The sequence below is a fragment of the Rhynchophorus ferrugineus genome, unplaced genomic scaffold, assembly GCF_030347505.1.
Source record: "Rhynchophorus ferrugineus isolate W39M unplaced genomic scaffold, kcgeb_rfMv2 rfM11, whole genome shotgun sequence".
In the NCBI taxonomy this organism is placed as follows: Eukaryota; Metazoa; Arthropoda; class Insecta; order Coleoptera; family Curculionidae; genus Rhynchophorus; species Rhynchophorus ferrugineus.
This window is the reverse complement of record NW_027472590.1, coordinates 21,792,363-21,810,347: the sequence shown is the minus strand read 5'-3', so window position 1 is coordinate 21,810,347 and position 17,985 is coordinate 21,792,363. Positions and strand designations below refer to the sequence as shown.

At 32.0% G+C, this 17,985-nt stretch overlaps 3 protein-coding genes across 12 annotated transcripts in view; 1 reads left to right on the top strand and 2 right to left on the bottom strand.

Annotated features, from left to right (window-relative positions):
- PCB (Pyruvate carboxylase) overlaps window positions 1-14,436 on the bottom strand; it is a 27,120-nt gene extending 12,684 nt beyond the window's left edge. Inside the window, exons 1-10 of one of the 6 annotated variants that reach the window (XM_076417187.1) lie at window positions 11,627-11,846; window positions 11,048-11,135; window positions 9,744-10,087; window positions 9,524-9,686; window positions 9,299-9,462; window positions 6,373-6,541; window positions 6,070-6,308; window positions 5,869-5,988; window positions 804-1,027; window positions 481-749 (exon numbers count right to left, since the gene is read on the bottom strand). In XM_076417187.1, coding sequence (XP_076273302.1) covers window positions 481-749; window positions 804-1,027; window positions 5,869-5,988; window positions 6,070-6,308; window positions 6,373-6,541; window positions 9,299-9,462; window positions 9,524-9,686; window positions 9,744-9,989 — 1,594 coding nt within the window. In that variant the 5' untranslated portion in view covers window positions 9,990-10,087; window positions 11,048-11,135; window positions 11,627-11,846. Of the gene's footprint in view, window positions 1-480; window positions 750-803; window positions 1,028-5,868; window positions 5,989-6,069; window positions 6,309-6,372; window positions 6,542-9,298; window positions 9,463-9,523; window positions 9,687-9,743; window positions 10,088-10,566; window positions 10,722-11,047; window positions 11,136-11,626; window positions 11,847-12,469; window positions 12,817-13,795; window positions 14,027-14,247 lie in introns of those variants that run through there. The other 5 variants (XM_076417189.1, XM_076417186.1, XM_076417191.1 and 2 more) reach the window with 5 other exon arrangements.
- LOC143204588 (palmitoyltransferase ZDHHC20-A) lies at window positions 14,370-17,985 on the bottom strand. 3 transcript variants are annotated; one of them, XM_076417261.1, is made up of 4 exons: window positions 17,882-17,985; window positions 15,043-15,214; window positions 14,740-14,994; window positions 14,370-14,686 (listed from the first exon to the last, which is right to left on the bottom strand). In XM_076417261.1, exons 2-4 carry the CDS (start codon window positions 15,207-15,209, stop codon window positions 14,416-14,418), a joined length of 693 nt encoding a protein of 230 aa, XP_076273376.1. In that variant the 5' UTR covers window positions 15,210-15,214; window positions 17,882-17,985; the 3' UTR covers window positions 14,370-14,415. The 3 variants fall into 3 exon arrangements, with proteins under 3 accessions (XP_076273376.1, XP_076273377.1, XP_076273375.1); XM_076417262.1 differs by lacking the exon at window positions 17,882-17,985 and adding an exon at window positions 17,480-17,596; XM_076417260.1 differs by lacking the exon at window positions 17,882-17,985 and having other exon boundaries at window positions 15,043-15,461.
- On the top strand, window positions 14,568-17,302 carry LOC143204585 (histone deacetylase 8). 3 transcript variants are annotated; one of them, XM_076417248.1, is made up of 8 exons: window positions 15,490-15,729; window positions 15,790-15,964; window positions 16,022-16,187; window positions 16,244-16,350; window positions 16,399-16,603; window positions 16,644-16,816; window positions 16,870-16,967; window positions 17,024-17,302. In XM_076417248.1, exons 1-8 carry the CDS (start codon window positions 15,640-15,642, stop codon window positions 17,150-17,152), a joined length of 1,143 nt encoding a protein of 380 aa, XP_076273363.1. In that variant the 5' UTR covers window positions 15,490-15,639; the 3' UTR covers window positions 17,153-17,302. The 3 variants fall into 3 exon arrangements, with proteins under 3 accessions (XP_076273366.1, XP_076273363.1, XP_076273365.1); XM_076417250.1 differs by having other exon boundaries at window positions 15,491-15,729; window positions 16,656-16,816; XM_076417251.1 differs by lacking the exons at window positions 15,490-15,729; window positions 15,790-15,964 and adding an exon at window positions 14,568-14,702.

Here is a 17,985-nt window from a genome sequence, read left to right as displayed (position 1 = left end):
CTCTGGCCCAAACGAAGAACAACTCGTTCTATGAAATAAAGGAATAAAATTTGTTATCATAAGTTAGGACCGTGACTTATTGAGTAATGTGTAGATAATTTAAATGCAAATGATAGTTCTGGATCAATTTCCAGCTAGCGAATTGCAAACTAGAGAATATAAATGATTAAGAAATGTACTTCAAACTACTATAGTTCAATCGACTGTATAATTAAATCGGTTTAACTGATTAAAAATATTTTTGAGTAGAACAATGTACTTTGCAATTACGTCATTAGAATACATAAAATATATATAGTGATCCATTTTATTTCACGTAATTCGTAAATTAAAAATCTAAATTAAATATTATTTACATACAATAAATAAATTAAAATTCTACAAACTTTAAAAATCAACCAATCAAAATAGTTAAAATAAACCTTGTCAAATAGGGAAAGTATTCGGGATCATCTATAATTTCATGTTAAGAATATTTACCTTCAGATACCGGAGGAATGTGGGGTTTTACATTGGCCGGTTTCAGGCTGGTTCCAAGGGGCGTCTGAGACCCGTTGACCAGAACCGTGGCCAGATACGTCAGCAGTTTCTGAGCTCGGTTCTTGCTTGGCAGGAACTTGAATAATTGAGGATTTTCGTCGATGAAGTACGTGTCTACGGCACCGTTTATGAACTTCTGGTTACTCAACACGTTTACTAAGAATGGAATGTTTGTCTTGACGCCACGGACACGGAATTCGCGAAGAGCTCTGAAAAAAAACATGTTCAAAGTGAAGTGGTTACTATACTGTCACCATTTTTACCTGTCCATTTTCGCGCATGCCGACGGCAAGTCTTTGGAATGAGCAATAACTTTCACTAGCAAGGAATCGTAGTATGGAGATATAATGGCACCAGCAAATCCAGAAGCGCCGTCCAGGCGAATACCCATACCCTCGCCAGACCTGAACACTTCGATTCTGCCGATGTCTGGCTGGAAATTCTTGGCGGGATCCTCAGTGGTGACACGACATTGGATCGCGAAGCCCTGTAATATTTTACTCATTTTAATTTAGTTCTCATACAGTACTTGCCTATACAAGTCATGGCTTTATAATCGCATATCTCTAGTAATATACGATGAAGCTATACTATAGCACGTTTGACAGGTAACAGTTATTGGTATACTTAAAATCTGCTATGTTTTAAAAATGGAGAACCTTCTAGCAAAATAAGTTCCGGGTATTTAATTGATAAGAGACCATGCGAAAACAGATACTTATTTGGTTAATCACTCATTCGCCTTGTGTCTGACGCATGAGTGATCAGAATGATCACTCAGTACCAGAACTTCCGCTCTGAAGATGTAATATATGTAACAGGTCAATTAAAAAATCCCCGACCTGAATCATAGAAGGCGCTACTAGAATTAAATCCGTATGTTTTTTAGTTATCCCTAAACCTCAAAAGATGCGTGTATAAATTTGACAGCTATCGGATCATTAGTTTGTGAATTATAGCATTTTGAGTGAAGCAACTTTTGTTATTGTGAAAAAAATGGGTAAAAAGGAATTTCCTGTGTTGATAAAATATTGCTTTTTGAAGCGAAAAAATGCAGTTGAAGTAAAAACTTGGCTCGATGCCGAGTTTCCGGACACTGCCCCAGGGAAATTAATCATCAAAAATTGGTATGCTAAGTTTAGACGCGGTGAAATGAGCACCGAAGGTGGTGAACGCAGTGGACGATCAAAAGAGGTCGTTACCGACGAAAACATTTAAAAAATCCACAAAATGATTTTGAATGACCGTAAATTGAAATTGAAGGAAATAGCAGATACTCTAAAGATGTCAACTGAACGTGTACATCATATCATTCACGAATATTGGGGTATGAGGAAGCTCTGTGTAAAGTGGAGCTCACTTTTGACCAAAAACAAGTTGATAATTCGGAGCAGTGTTTGAAGATTATCAAGCGTAATAAACTCGAGTTTCTGCGTCGATATGTGACAATGGATGAAACATAGCTCCATCATTTTACTCCGAAGTTCAATCGACAGTTATCCGAATGGACTGCACATGATGAACCAGCTCCAAAGCGTGGGAAAACGCAACAGTCGGCTGGCACGATTATGGCGTCTGTATTTTGGAATGCGCATGGAATAATTTTCATTGGCTACCTTGAAAAACAAAGGACCATCAACAGCGACTATTACATAGCGCTATTAGACCATTTGAAGGACGATATCGCCGGAAAACGGCCGCATTTGAAGTAAAAGAAAGTGCTGCTTCACCAAGACAATGCACCGTGTTACAAGTCAGTGAAAACGATGGCAAAAATCCATGAATTGGGCTTCGCATTGCTTCCTCATCCACCGTATTCTCCAGATCTGGCTCCCAGCGGCTATTCCCTGTTCTCAGATCTCAAAATAATGCTCGCTGGGAAGAAATTTTCGTCGAATGAAGAGGTGATCGTCGAAACTGAGGCCTATTTTGAAGCAAAGGATAAATCGTACCAGAAAAATGGTATCGTATAAAAATGGTACTATGGTAGGCCGGGGAGTTTTCAATTGACCTGTTACAAGTCATGGCATCTCTAGTAATGCATATTGGATGAACCCATACTAAAGCGCGTTTGACAAGTAACAGTTATTCGTATACTTAGTCAAAATCTGCTATGCTTTAAAAATGGAGAACCTTCTAGCAAACCATCTTCCGTGTATTTAATTGATAGGTGACTATGCGAAAGCAGATTCCTGTTTGGTTGATCACCCATTCGCCAGACACAATTCACTTAGTACCAAAACTTCCGCTTTGAGGATGCAATAAGATTTAACTTTATAGGCAATTTTGGAGAAATATTTCGCGACATACTTTGAGCTGATTACATGTTTGAATCCCAATGCTAAGAGCCGCGAAGGTATTTGATTGGTTAACTTCATTTCTATAGAGCGCTTGTTTTCATATTGGGAATAAATAACAGCGCTTTTAGAGCTGGAGTAAAAATTAGTGCGTCATAATCTATATTCGTTCTAAGAAGGGTAACCAGATGTATAGAAAGCAAAATAATGAGACATCGTTGTCCTTTCACGAAATATCCGGCTCTTATTTAAAGAATAAATACGTCCTGTAACAAATCCGAAACTATCTGCATTAAGCATATGTGGTGTGTGACTCGGAATCGTTTTGTATCAGGTATGTATACAATTATATACATAGGACCATAGAGAAATAGAGATTTAACTTAATAGGAAATTTTGGAGATATGTTTCGCGACGTCCAACATGTAGATGTCGCTCCTTTTAACTTATTACTTACTTTAATCGCTACGCTATAAGCCGCGACGGAATCTGATTGGCTCACTTCGTTTCTATGGTACGTTTGTTATTTATATGCATTTTGAGCGCCATTTTCAGTACGGCTGTCATAAGGAATAGTGCGTTTAGAGATTAAATTATTAGTTCATTAGTATATATAAGTCAGTAGTACAAAAAGCAAAGTGAATTATTGACCTAGAAGTGTTGTATATTCGGATGCACAGATAGTAAAGAAATGCAGAATCGTTTTCGTTCGAAGAAGTATTTGGATGTCATTGAGCAATGCTTGATAATGTTAAAAATCCCAAACCGAATGAATTAAGTAGCAAAAAAATTGATGATCGTTACATCATATTTTGTTGTTGTAAGTTGGGGTAAGTTTATTCATATATATTCAAACATCAAATATTGATTTTTTTAATTTTAGAAATTAATCCCCTTCCGAAAGAAGCTATGCAAACAGGTACACTTTTCTTCTTGGATCAATAGTTGCAGCTCCAATAAAATAAATAGTAGCTCCTGATTACAAATCTATTAAGAGTAGGTCAACCGATATTCACTACACGAGGAATTTATTGCTCAAGTAAGAACAAATTTGTTAATGTGACATCAATTTAATAACTACCTTGAGGGGTTCCTTTCATTAAAGAAAAAATTTAAATCTAATTATCCATATAAATATATTGGCTTAAGGCTATTTAACCAAGATAGTTTTTTTTTGGATCCAGCTAATGGATTCAGGAACACATCCTCGGCTAGTATGTTTTAGAAGTCATTTGAATCGTTTAACATAAGTTAATTATTTTCATCTCATTGGCCTTTAGGAAACTGTGAAGAGGAAGAACATGAGGACTCTTTAAATAATTATAATAACGGGGAATAACTCTAAACTTCCAGATGTTCGTATATGAATAGACGAGCCAAGGCAATATCTTATGCCCCAGAATATTGTTTCATTATACTGTCAGTAGGGCTCTTTCAACCTCTTCTTTTAATCAATTTTTAATTTTTAAACTCTTATTTTATCCCGCCATATTGCCACGTCGACAATATAACATATTTTTGTAAAATATCTTTAAAAAATGTAAATCCAAAACCTTTTATTTTAATTGTACAGTACAAAGTGATTTTCCACATAGAATATTACAAATAATAAGGTGTGCTATATACTTTTGATAAAACCCATAATCTAATAGATAATAGATTAAATTGATGGCACTAAACAAATATGAAAAAGGAAAAAGACGGAAGAGATAATTTTGATTATTTACTTTTACATATATTTTTATATAATTAAATTTTATTTAATAAATTTATTTCAGAAAAAAATTGTTTTTTATTTATATTCTATTGGTCAATTAAACATAACATCAAAGCTGTCACGTGCCAAGCGTTACTAATGAACCAATCAAATGTCTTCACAGTAAAATATTTTTCTTACAGGTGCCTATAATGGAGATTTAAATTAACCAATAAAATTACTTGAATGACCAATAATGCGACCTCTGGATGTTGGCCAAAGCAAAACTTTGCGCCATAGTCCGCTATTGAGTTGCATCTCTCTTACTCTATGCATAGGACTTTGGTCAAAAACGTTATGTTAAAAATATGAAGATATATGCTTAAAACATAGATATATAGAATGGGAACTTAAATGAGCACACCTGTAATTATGTTTTGCGCGTCCGAATCACTAGAGGGAATTTTGAAACTTTGAAATTTTGAAATTTTGTGACAGGTTTTTTTTTCTATTTTTGTGTACCATGGTATAATTTCTTAATTTATAGTTTTTCATTTTATAATATGTAAGGAAATGACAATGTACAAATAGAACATAAGTTATTATTTGTCAGATGATCTTATTTTATACGAATATTAACTGGTATCTAATGTTAATCGCTTAGACATGGGAGATCGCATTCTAAGTCTATCTATTCTGTGGGTATATATGACTACACTACAAGATTTGCATCACAAAGTCAATCAACATTTGGATAGTGTCAAATTGTATTGAATTTTAAAAATATACTTATTAAAGTAGCATCAATTTATTTAATTCTTTTTCTATTTAAAGAAATATATTTTGACTAAGTATCCAAATCAATATGTTGTGGCCTAAGACTAGTTAACTAAGACAATTTGAATTTTTGTTTTGGATTTGTTAAAAATAATGAATATGAATCAAGTACTACATTAAAAAAAGAAATTAAGTAAAATATTAGTGTTTATAATCTGTTATTTCTAACTCTGCAGGTCAAGATAAGATAAAGTTTATGGCAAGGCATTATCTCATATCCATTTCCATCAACTCCATTGTTTCATTATATTATGTGTGTAGGTCTTTAAGCTAACTACTTTTGTTTATTCCTATATTCTGCCATGTCAATAACGTTACAATCATTTTACACATATTTTTTTAAATACAAATTTGAAACCTTTTCGTTGTATAATACGTAATGGTTTTCAGAGACATATATTGAGTTTTCTCCCTATTACTCAATGGTTTTAATTAATAAACGCAATTCCAATATGGAAGGTGATAATTTATATACTGAAATACTTTCAGGAAACTTACATTTGGTTTGATGTGTTCTTGTTCGATTCCCAACTCCGGCAAGGTCATACCCTCGGCGATTCTAATTTGACTCTGCACTAAGTCTACTCCAGTGATTTCTTCAGTGACAGTATGCTCCACCTACAACATACGAAACAGCATGTATATCAAAATATAAATATATATATCATATAAAATTTCGATCTGGCGCTTCCGATATACCTGTAATCTGGCATTGACTTCGATAAAGTAAAAGTTCCCTTGGGCATCGCACAAGAACTCCACGGTACCGGCATTTTCGTATCCTACGTGTTTCGCCAGTTTCACCGCCATTGCGGTCATGGCGTCGCGGATCTTGGGATCCAAATGTGGAGCCGGAGCCATTTCCACTACCTTCTGATGCCGACGTTGTACGGAACAGTCTCTTTCGTATAAATGAACCACATTGCCAGCTTTATCACCTAGTTTAGCAGAATGCATTCATAAATATCTGGTTCGTTTTGCTATGCTGCCAAAAAAGCTTACCAAGCAACTGCACTTCGATATGCCTCGGCCTTTCGATAAACTTCTCAATAAACAAAGCACCGTTTCCAAAAGCGCTCTCAGCCTCAGACCACGCCCTCTGGAAATTTTCCTCCACATCCTCCATTTTTCTCACTACTCTCATACCTCTACCGCCTCCACCATAAGCAGCCTAAAATAGTATCATTAAGATTTATATATTAATGGATAAGTACCGTGAAGCAAATAAAATCCATGTAAAATGTTATGCAGCAACGATATATTAGGTTGGGGAAAAGGTAATTCATAGAACACTCTAGATATAGTTTTGAACATTGAGATTCCTAAAGGTCATGATGACCATGACACATGATTTTGCATTATTGCACCCGAAAATAGAAAAATGCTGGGGTTCGGTTGGTGAATTGCTGAAGCAATCAATGAAATCTTTAAAAGTATCGGAGATGCCGATACGCTTCATCTGAAGACATCGCTATGGAACTAAACGTCAGCTATAAAATAGTTTTAACCATTCACACAAAACTGGAAACCGAAAACAGCTCGATGCTTTAGTTCTGCATGAATGAACAATAAAATAAAGATGTAATGGACCTATTTTCCCTTTGTCGATCGTTGTTGAAAGGAAACGAAATCGAACCATGTAATTGTTGTATATCTGCTGTTAATAGATAAAAGAATCCATTCCTAAACATATAAAATTAGAAGAATAGATATTCGTCTCAAATTCAAAATGCCATGTCCACTTCACAAATATACTGAGTATAAGTTACCATGCAATTATATTTGAATTTTCAATAGTTTGAGACGAAAAAGTTTGAAGATCAGAACGTGCAAGAGTTATTGGATGAAGACCCAACACAAACTCAAAAACAATTGGCAGAAGCGTTAAAGGTAACCCAAGAAACGATTAGCGATCGATTACAAGCAATAAGGAAAATCGGAAAGATAAGAGGTGCCACATCAACTGAAAGGTATGATTGGAAGTCATTTCAGCATCGAATAGGAACGGGTGATGAAAAGTGGTTTTATTTTGAAAATACTAAGCGTAAAAAACCATGGTTATCACCTGGCGAAACCGGCCAATCGACTCTAAGGCCAAATCGTTTTGGTCACAACAATGCTCTGTTTTTGATGGAACCAGAGTGGCGTGGTGTATTACGAACTGTTGAAACATAAGAAACATTGATCGCTACCGACAACAAATGATTAATCTGAGCCATGCATTGACCGAAAAATGTCTAGAATGGGCCCCAAGACTCGGTAAAGTGATTTTTCAACACGATAACACGCCATCTCATAAAGCAAAAGTGATCAAGAGTACGTTGAAAACACTTGGATGGGACTTATTATCGCACCCTCCGTACTCTCCAGACCTTGTCCCGTCCGCCTATTAACTTTTCGTATAAATGGGATGAATAAGCACATAAGCAGTACTTTTTCGAAACGCCAATTTGGAAAAAGTTAGATAATGGCTGGATGAATGATCTTGCTCAAAGGACAAACAATTTTTCGGGATGGCATCTATAATTTGCCGGAAAGGTGGGCAGGATGTATAGAATCAAATGGCCAATACTTTTAATACATTTTTTCCAGTTTCTTGAAAATGATTTAGTTTTTTCTAAAAAAAAGCGGTAATGACTTTCCGGTACACCTACTAATTACCGAAACAAAATACTTAAAATTAAATTGAACATCGCATGGTTAAAAAACTGCATCAAAATGTTGTAACACAAGATTCAATGAAGCGACGGACAAGTTACAATCTGACAGATCAGATAGTCATAATCTGATCTATGTGCACAAAAGATCTGTTTATTTGGTAATATTCGTTGATGATGCATTAATGTCCGGACCCTAAGAGTAAACAGCTGAATAGAAAGTCTATATGAAGAATTTAAAATTAGAAAAGCAACAGAAATAGAATTTCAGTAGAATTCTTAGAATGCAAATAGAGTAAAGTAAGGTACCTAAAGGTACCTTGGATTAACGAAAGGCTGAATAGTCGATCATCATTAAGGAATGAGTTACCGACTGGAGTAGTAACCGTTTGTCTAGAATAAGTGTTAGTGGCTTCATAGCGTTTCATAAAGGCAACCTAATAGCGTTTCAGTGCCATTCTTTGAAAGCCATATCTAGAGATTTAGTAACCCAAAATTTAAAGGACATTTCTATGATTTAAAACCTTTCCCTCAAAAAGCCTGGATTTTTAATATCGATCTTAATAATTAGAAACTCAAAGTTCGATACTCCCTTTTACAATTATCAATACTAAAAATCGAAAACTATCCACAATAAAATATCGGTGAAAAATATCGATATTTTTTTCAAAAAATCCAATTGGAATAACAAAGTGATGCTATCAATTCCATACCGTCAAGAATTAAAAGTAATTCGTAACAGTAATCTACTATTGGTAAAAACTGGCCTTGGATTCAGTTCCTCGCCCGGAAACCTCAGAAGATCCATGGTGGCAGAATGATTATTTTATCAGAAAACTGTCAATAAGTCATAGATTAAAACGGTACGTATATCAAGTATAAAAATTATATGGTAAAAACATGAATTACTTTTTCCCCAATCTATCTTAAATCAATATTAAAATATCGGCAAGCTAATTAACTTAAATTAACGAAGATAATCGATCGTAAATTTGATAAACAAATGGACTCATATAACCAAAAATAAGGAAATAATAGAATTAGTTTATGGAACTAATAGTCAACAATATATTGTACTTTTGAGAGCAAAAAGTTTTTTTTATAATTTTAACGAACTATTTAAAGCTTATTAACTAAATGAACAGAAAGAAATGTTTTGTTTGTAAAAACAATAATGTTGCCACAAAGCACAGATGTAATTTCTATTATTTCATTTCCTATTGTTACAGAATCGACTCGTTACCTTCTCGACGTTAATTACACCAAATTACCTTAAAAATAACAGGTAGACCGTGTTTGGCGCAAAATGCCACCGCTTCTTCTTTGGAAGTGACAGGTCCATCCGTACCAGGAACTATAGGGACGCCAGCTGCGATGGCCGCTTCTCTAGCTGCTACTTTATCACCCATCTGCTGCACGACCCGAGGATCCGGGCCTAGAATCACCATAATCGTTGTAGGAATTAATTCGGATTTGTCATTATAGCACAACATTACCGATAAATCTCAATCCAGCATCTATCACAGCTTGCGCGAAGTCTGCTCTCTCCGACAGGAACCCATAACCTGGATGGACGGCGTCTATCCCGTGATCTTTGCATATTTTGATGATTTCCGGTATGTTCAAGTAAGCTGCCACCGGTTCAAGACCTTCACCAACCTGCGAATATGTTGAATTAATCTTTTTGTATCAAGACATGGAATGTTCGAGACGTACCAAATAAGACTCGTCAGCTTTCAACCTATGTATATGCGCTCTATCCTCCTTCGAATAAATAGCCACCGACTTGATACCCAATTCATTGCAAGCCCGAAATACCCTTACGGCGATTTCCCCCCTATTAGCCACCAATACACTCCTGATTGGTTTGTATTCCACGGAGTACTGTCGACATGCTATCGAGATACTTAAAGGGTTTAAAAATGGAGATATGGACCGTTGAGAAATTAACCTAATAAACATCCTTCGATTTGTTTTATACTTAAATTATACCCTGTTAATGTTAATTATCGCCACTTGATTTTGTTTCACCTCTTATCCACTGCGTTTCGTGAAGGTTTCTGAAACAAAATTAAAAATTAAGCATGACTTATAAATAGGGAGGTATGGTAGAATAAATTACTCTCTTAATAATATAAATACGGTTCTGAAGACTCGGTATTTCATTTAGGTTAAATTGTTTTTAAATGTCTATATCATTAAACAATCAGACTGATTAAAATTAGAAAAATAACATACAACACGCGCCGACTGTTGTTATTAGTACAAAAATCCCTTTAATCTAACATAGAGGTGTGTTCAAAATACTTCAAATATTATCAAACCATTACATCTCACTAAGCGTAAATATAATTGAGAGATAACAGGTTAACATACTATATAGGAACAATCATCTGATGTTATTATCTTTTTAAGGCTGAATTAACATTAGGATAAGGTTCCCATCAAAATTATAATAATTTATATTTCCACGAATTATAAACAGTTAATTAGAATTAAAATTATATAATAATTTTTAGATGATAAACTTAATACTCACTTCGGAAATATAAAGTATTTAATCATAAAATGATAAGTACGATTTGAGTTAAAGCCAAGTTGTAAAACAAGGTCAAGGAAAACACTTTGATATCGGTCAGACAAGTAACTAAAACATATTCCTAAATTTATTCGATAGCTGAATACTATGATTCTAAACAAACAGAGATATTTATCGTAATTTCAAGAAAACAGAAGTGTGTTTTTATCAGTACATTCAGACACTTATAACATACACGTAACAATGTTATCCATCCAACAGACTGAGTCAAAGCTCGCGAAATGTTTTCAATGGAATCAAGATACCAATGAGAAAGTGAACTTTAAACTCAACTGCGTATATTTTTGAGAATTTTAATCAGTAAACTGTCTGTTACAATAGGATTTTCATTTAATTGACGCAGAGTTAATGACGTTCGAAATTATTTATAAAGGTCACAGAAATAGGATCACCGCTACACACATAACAATTAAATATTCACCTGCTTAACACCTATTCCGATATTCAAAATCAACTAACAAAATCTGGCGGATATCGAAATTAAACAACCCTTGTTCCATTAATCTACACTAAAGAAGAAATTAAGATAATGATCCTTATTAAATTCAACTTATCATGAGGATTATATAATGACTAAATTATATTGATATCATTTGACCTGGTCGTGATTTTGACAAATCGAGTTTCACTAAACACATATTAATATCTATTTAAAAAATTAAATAATACTAGTAAATAATTAATATATAATTAAGCATATCGAATAGTAATACAGTTAAGCATTATAATTTTAAAAAGACATGCTATTTTATTGACTGTGGTTGTTAAATAAACATTGCTGGGAAAATTATAATAATATTTACAAAAATGATATTATGTATACTATAGATATTATAAAAAATAGTTATAAAAATATAAATAATAAATAGGGATTACGGTAAATTAAGAATCGCCTATGATTTTTAATTAATCTTTTAGATATAATAGAAATATGAATAGAGAGAAAATAAATTAAATTCTTATCTTTGCCAAATAAACATAAGTATTAAAATTAATTAACGTTATTCAAACGAAAGCTTTGGACTAGTAAACTGGCTAGTAAAATACACTATCATAAATATCCCTGACCTATCTTATTGAGAATGATTGTTTAATAAATCAACATGATTTTTCATATTTAAAACATCAAAAGTATACAACTGAGAAAACTTTTGCAAAATTCTAGGCTACAAAATATATGCGGTTAATGTGATGCAATGTGAATTTAAATTTACATTAATACAAATAATGACAAAACAAAAATAAAACGTATATTGTTATGTAACTTGCTCTTACGTAAATTTGGTTGCCTATATTTAATATATTGTACAAATTATTATCATTTAAAATTAAAAGAATAAAGAACAAATATAATAATTTTCTTTAAATAGGTATGAAATTATATTTATTTCTATTTATATTATTTATTGATTTGCCTTATTTATATTTCTATTAATAACATATTCAATAATTATATTTTAAATATGCCCATGTTACCAGTAAACAGTAAATTAATACCAAAATTTGAACTTTATTATACAACTGAACTGTAAACAAAACATGGTTATGTGATCGGCAGTAATGAAAAACAGTTTCCTAATTTTATACCGCGTGTACATTTGTTTTTGAGGTCTCGAGGGTCAATCTTATAACTTTTAATTCCCATCATTCAAAGTCCTTTGTCGATAATTCATTGCAATATTTTTTAAAGAGTCTATGCAACAAAGTTCATGTTTGTGATGTTGATAAGCGGTGGTACTTTGGTCAAATAACTATATTAAACTTATTTATATATGTAAAACACTACTGCTAGTAAACTGTAAAAATAAAGAGATCAAATGCTGTTATGAAATACGATACTTACGTGACTTCCCAATTATATAAGGCCGTGATTTGATTATGAGACGATAGTAATTATCGTGACAAGTGGTCAGAAGTTCATCAAATAATAACAAATTCCATTGACAATGACAATAACATTATCATCGTCAATTATCAGACAATTCGCGTTTATTACACGTTCTCAAATTTAAATTAACACATTGGCGCCAATTCTTGAACGCTTATTATCAATTCCTCAAGATAAATTGTTGTCACTCACATGGGATCGCTTGTTTACCATGCAAGAAATAAATTTAATCGTCTGGAACGACTTAATTCCGATAAAATTACATAAAACCTCTCTGGCTAATCTATCCGAAGACCTATTTATAAATAAGTAGAATCAAAAATACCATTTTAAATGAAAATAAAATAAGAATCACGATATTTACATGAATTATCGGTAAAAATTGGCGTTTTATCGTCCTATCCGTAACCTTTATTCGTCTTGTGGACATGCCGTATGGCGTGAGGAGGATTTAATCGCATTAATCTATTTAGGATATTTTTAAATACCGTCCATAAAGTATGTATTTTTACCGCAAAGGGTCGTCATCAACTTACGATGACAAAAAACCTGGCAACTATCGTAAGAGATCGTAAGAGAGAGTCGCAATTTTTGACTATAAATAACACAACGTTATTTTACGTTTTAACAAATATCCATGGCAATCGCGTTTCATTTACCTCACAACCTTAATCGATAAGGAAATAAACAATTGAGCAACTACTTATGTTTTTGAATTAAAATAACAATAAACAACCAATACAAATTATTTCCTAATACACACTTCTCTGTTTATACTGAAAAAAAGAAAAGACAAATCGCCTTGAGCCCGATTCATCTTTAATTCATTCCATATATTACGTTAAAATATATTTCCTCCCAAGTTAACATTTTAATTGTTTTCTATACTTAATGTTTATATTGTCTATAATAATATAATTACTTTTGTTCAATAAGTGATGTAAATTTGTCATTACAACAATCAGAAAATTAATATTAAACCCGGAATTGTAATGATAATTTTAATTATTTAATTTTTCATGGAAAAGTATAAAATATTAAGATAATATTCAGAAACAGTGCCGAAATTACAGAACGGTAATAAATTTTATACATCATTACATAAAACAGAGAAAAGTGGCAGTTCGATTAATTAACGCGAAAAAAAAAACAAAAGAGTAAATATTGTCAAATTTCGAATAATTAAAAACATTATCGACCTGGAGGGTTGGCCTTGAAATCGAACGTCTCGTCCTCCCCGGAGTTTCGGTAAAAATGGTCGCGAAATGCCATTTTACTTACGTGAATTGCGATTGTCGTTCTCCCACTTAATCCCCGTCAGTCGGGAGCCAGCTTACCACTGTCAAAACCCCACCGAACTGAATAAGAAAATCGACATTTTATTTTTAAATCAAAATTTCGTGTAAAGTCCACGCAAGCGTCGACGTGACGTATAGAAACGCGGAGTCTCCGCCAGAGAGGATCGGAATCCGGCCGCTTCGTAACAATTACGACACATGAGTATAGCCCAAACAGGTTGTTTCGGTTGTTTTTTCTTAATTACTCAGTTTAATGAGCGTTAAACAAAATTTACGTTTACATATTCGGTTAAAAATATTGACTTTCTGTGATCACATGACTAGGTTATCGGTTGTATTTGAGAGTATATATATAAATATTTGAAAAACACCTAAGACAGTATAGGTTATAATATAACTAAAACACCACACGTGATAAAAACAAAACGTACTTACAAAATACACGTAAATTTTGTAATAACCCATAAATTCGACATCGATCCACCACAATAACAGAAAAAAAACAACAATTTATTTAAATCATCATTATAGATTGACACTGACATTCAAACAAACGGTTTAATTCACAAAATATATATTTAACTTAGGAATTAAATCGGTACATTAATTGATATCGTCATTTCTGATTTCTCTTGCTACTGTGAATATGTGGCCGGAACCCAACGAACTGAAAACGGGCAAAAACCAAAGATACCATTTATCACCAAATACTTCAATGACATTTTGATAAGTTCCCAAATCAAAAGTTAGATCGTCTTCGATAAAAGTCGGATTGTGAACGTTCTCCAATGTTGTTTCGTTTCGGCCTACTAAATATATGTGATACCAGAAGAAAATGAACGTAATAACACCGATAATCACGGCGACACTGTATCTGAAAAAAAAGAAAGGTAATTTAGAAATAACAAATGGCTAGATTATACTTACGCTACACATATCGGTATATGCAATTCATACTGTAGATTTTCCAAGCTATGTAACAAGTAAGACGTTGTCGAAACGATATAATAAAAACAATATAAAAACGTGTACAAGATTAACAATATGAAACTTTTGTAATTTAAAAATCCAATACAATTGTTCGTCCACGGACAATGATGATCCATTTTAAGGTAACATTTTTGACATGTACTGCAATGATGGGCTCTATCAGGTTTTATATGCATACAATTGATGCAGTATCTACAGATAATTTATTATCAATTTATCCAAAATAATCAATATACTTACCTAATGCTTCCCGTAGGAGTACACGTAAATAATAACAAATTATTATCTTCCGAAAATGATTCTAATATGTTGTCCTTGTCATCCTCTGTCTTAGACCTAATTAACGTTTTATGCTGGTTTTTGTTGAACTTATATTCAACGGGCACTTCCCCTACAGACGAACACATAGTAGCTATGAAAGACCATAAAAACATTACCGAACAAATGTTCAACAAGATGATAAAAAGTATTCTATTTTTTACAATGCTTATAGCAGTAAAACAATAATAATGCACATAAACATAATACGAACAAGTAAATAAAATTAATAAAAATATTGGTGGAAAATAATTCAAAAACGCATAATTTGACATTAAGTTATAATGACAGAAAATTAAAAAATAAATATCTTATAAATACCTATAATTAAAATCAACAAAATCAATCGTTAGATGAGTAAATTTGCAGTTAAATTTTCTACAATTTTTAAAAAATAAAAATAGCGGGAAAGATTTGAAAAAATAACCTAACTTTTCGACGATAAAACAAAACATGATCTTACTAAACCAGAAACATTATTTTTAAGAACGATTTATTTCTGTCTGGAATATATATAAAATGACTGTTTGTATCAAAGATAAAATTGTTTATTTATATAGTCAAATGTTAATAGATCATTGTGATAAAATACCGTCAATGAAAAATAGAGTAAGTTTTCAGTTGTTTTATTTTGCATTTTAGCAATGCATTATTTGTGTATATTGTTAGGCCTCTATTGTACAAGATTTAGTAAGAAGTTATAATTTATTGTCACAAAATAATATAATTGTTGTTAAACCGACAATAGCTAGCGATACGGAATTAAAATCTTTCCATTCAAGTGATTATATTGACTTATTAAAATCTATAAATTCCTATGATCCTAACTTGGATGAAATTGGAGGTAGTTTAAAATAACTATACTTTTAGATAACTTTTAAGTTTTTATTTATAATTTTAGAGAAACATTTGGAATATGGTCTGGGTTATGATAATGAGCCGGTTGAAAATATTTATGACTTTGTTTCATATATAGCTGGATGTACTCTGTATGGTGCTAAACTGTTGGCAAGTAGAAAATGTAATACTGTAATTAATTGGTTTGGAGGCTGGCATCATGCACAAAGGTATTCAGTCTAGAAGTTTTAATTTTTTTCAACTCAAATGCTGTTTTAAATTATAGAGATCATGCTTCGGGCTTTTGTTATATAAACGATATAGTCATAGGAATACAACTTATGGCAAGATATTTTAGAAAGATTTTATATGTTGATTTGGATATACATCATGGTAATTTTTCTTACTCTTCTTGATATAGTATTGCATTTGCAATTTTAGGTGACGGAGTACAGAATGCCTTTGAATATAGTAACAATATTTTAACATTGTCGTTTCATAAATATAGTTATGGATTTTTTCCTAATACCGGAAATGTTGATGAAGTAGGCTGTTCGAAAGGAAAGTTTTATTCAATCAATGTACCTCTTAAAGATGGTGTGTGTGATAAGACTTATGTAAATATATTTAAGGAACTATTCCCCATGTATGTAGGTAATTGAATTATTCATATCAAATTTTTTAAGTATAATTTCTAGAATTGTACAAAATTTCAAACCAGATGTTTTTGTGGTACAGTGTGGAGCTGATGGATTGAATGGTGATACTTTAGGTCAATGTAATTTAACTCTAAAAGGAATTGGAGAATGTGTTAATCAAATTTTAGGATGTAATAAGCCAATAATGTTACTTGGTGGTGGTACGTAGATATATTTAATGCTGAATGACAAAAAACTTACATTTAATATCTAGGAGGTTATAACTTTGCTAATACAGCCAGATTATGGACATATCTAACATCTTTAGTCACCAAAACTAGTATATCAAATGATATTCCAGATACATGTGAGGTATTTTGATAAGTCTATTGCACAATACATGTAAAGTTAATTGCAAATGATTTCAGTATTTTATGGAATACACACCAAGTTATGAGTTACACATAGAACAAGGTAAGATGAAAGACTGTAACACTATTGAATATGTAACAAATACTGTGCAGAAAATTAAAACACATTGTGCAAATATTTCATAATTGTTTCGATATATTATTTAAAATAAGAAAGTAAGTGTGAATTATTATGTCTAAAATTGTAAATTTAGCTCAACATTGAAAAGTAATTTTTAATTATATTTAATAGTTTGGTTCCAAAAGTTGAATAATGCTGTTTCATTTGCGTAAGATAGTACTAGAACAAAGTTTCCAATTATATAAATATACAATAAGCTTTTGAAAATGTAAAATAAATTGTATAGAAAGCTAAAGCATATAGTATAAGTATTTCATAATTGTTTGAATATATTATCTATTGATGAAAATTACTGTGAATCATTTATTATGCACATAATATTATAAACTTACATTACTTGTTGATTGTTATAGAATTTTATATCTCTACTATTGCTGTAGTTATTACGTTTGTTGGCTTTAAGAACAGTAATACTTGTTTCCTTTGTATAAGTCAAACGCTAGAAGAGACTAGTTATTGATATTATTTTTTTATATGATTTCATTGAATGAATAATAGCGACAATGACACTTCCTAAAATGAAAGTATATATTGCAGTTCTTCTATAGTTCTTATTATAGTTGGTATCTTTCATTTTCTTGCCTGGGCCATTAGATAGCTAAAATTATTTGGTTAATGATACCATTTGTTCTTATTTAAATAAAGCAACAAAGGCGGCATAGTCCTATGGTAATATTTATATATATATATATATAAAAGGTTGAACCAGGATTAAAAAACAACGTGATACTTACCTTTTCATATATTTTTTAGTACGAATTTTAAGTGCCAATATAAATTCTAGTTCCATAATTCCTTAATTGATATTTCACTCGCAGCTTAGAATCCTAATCCGAAC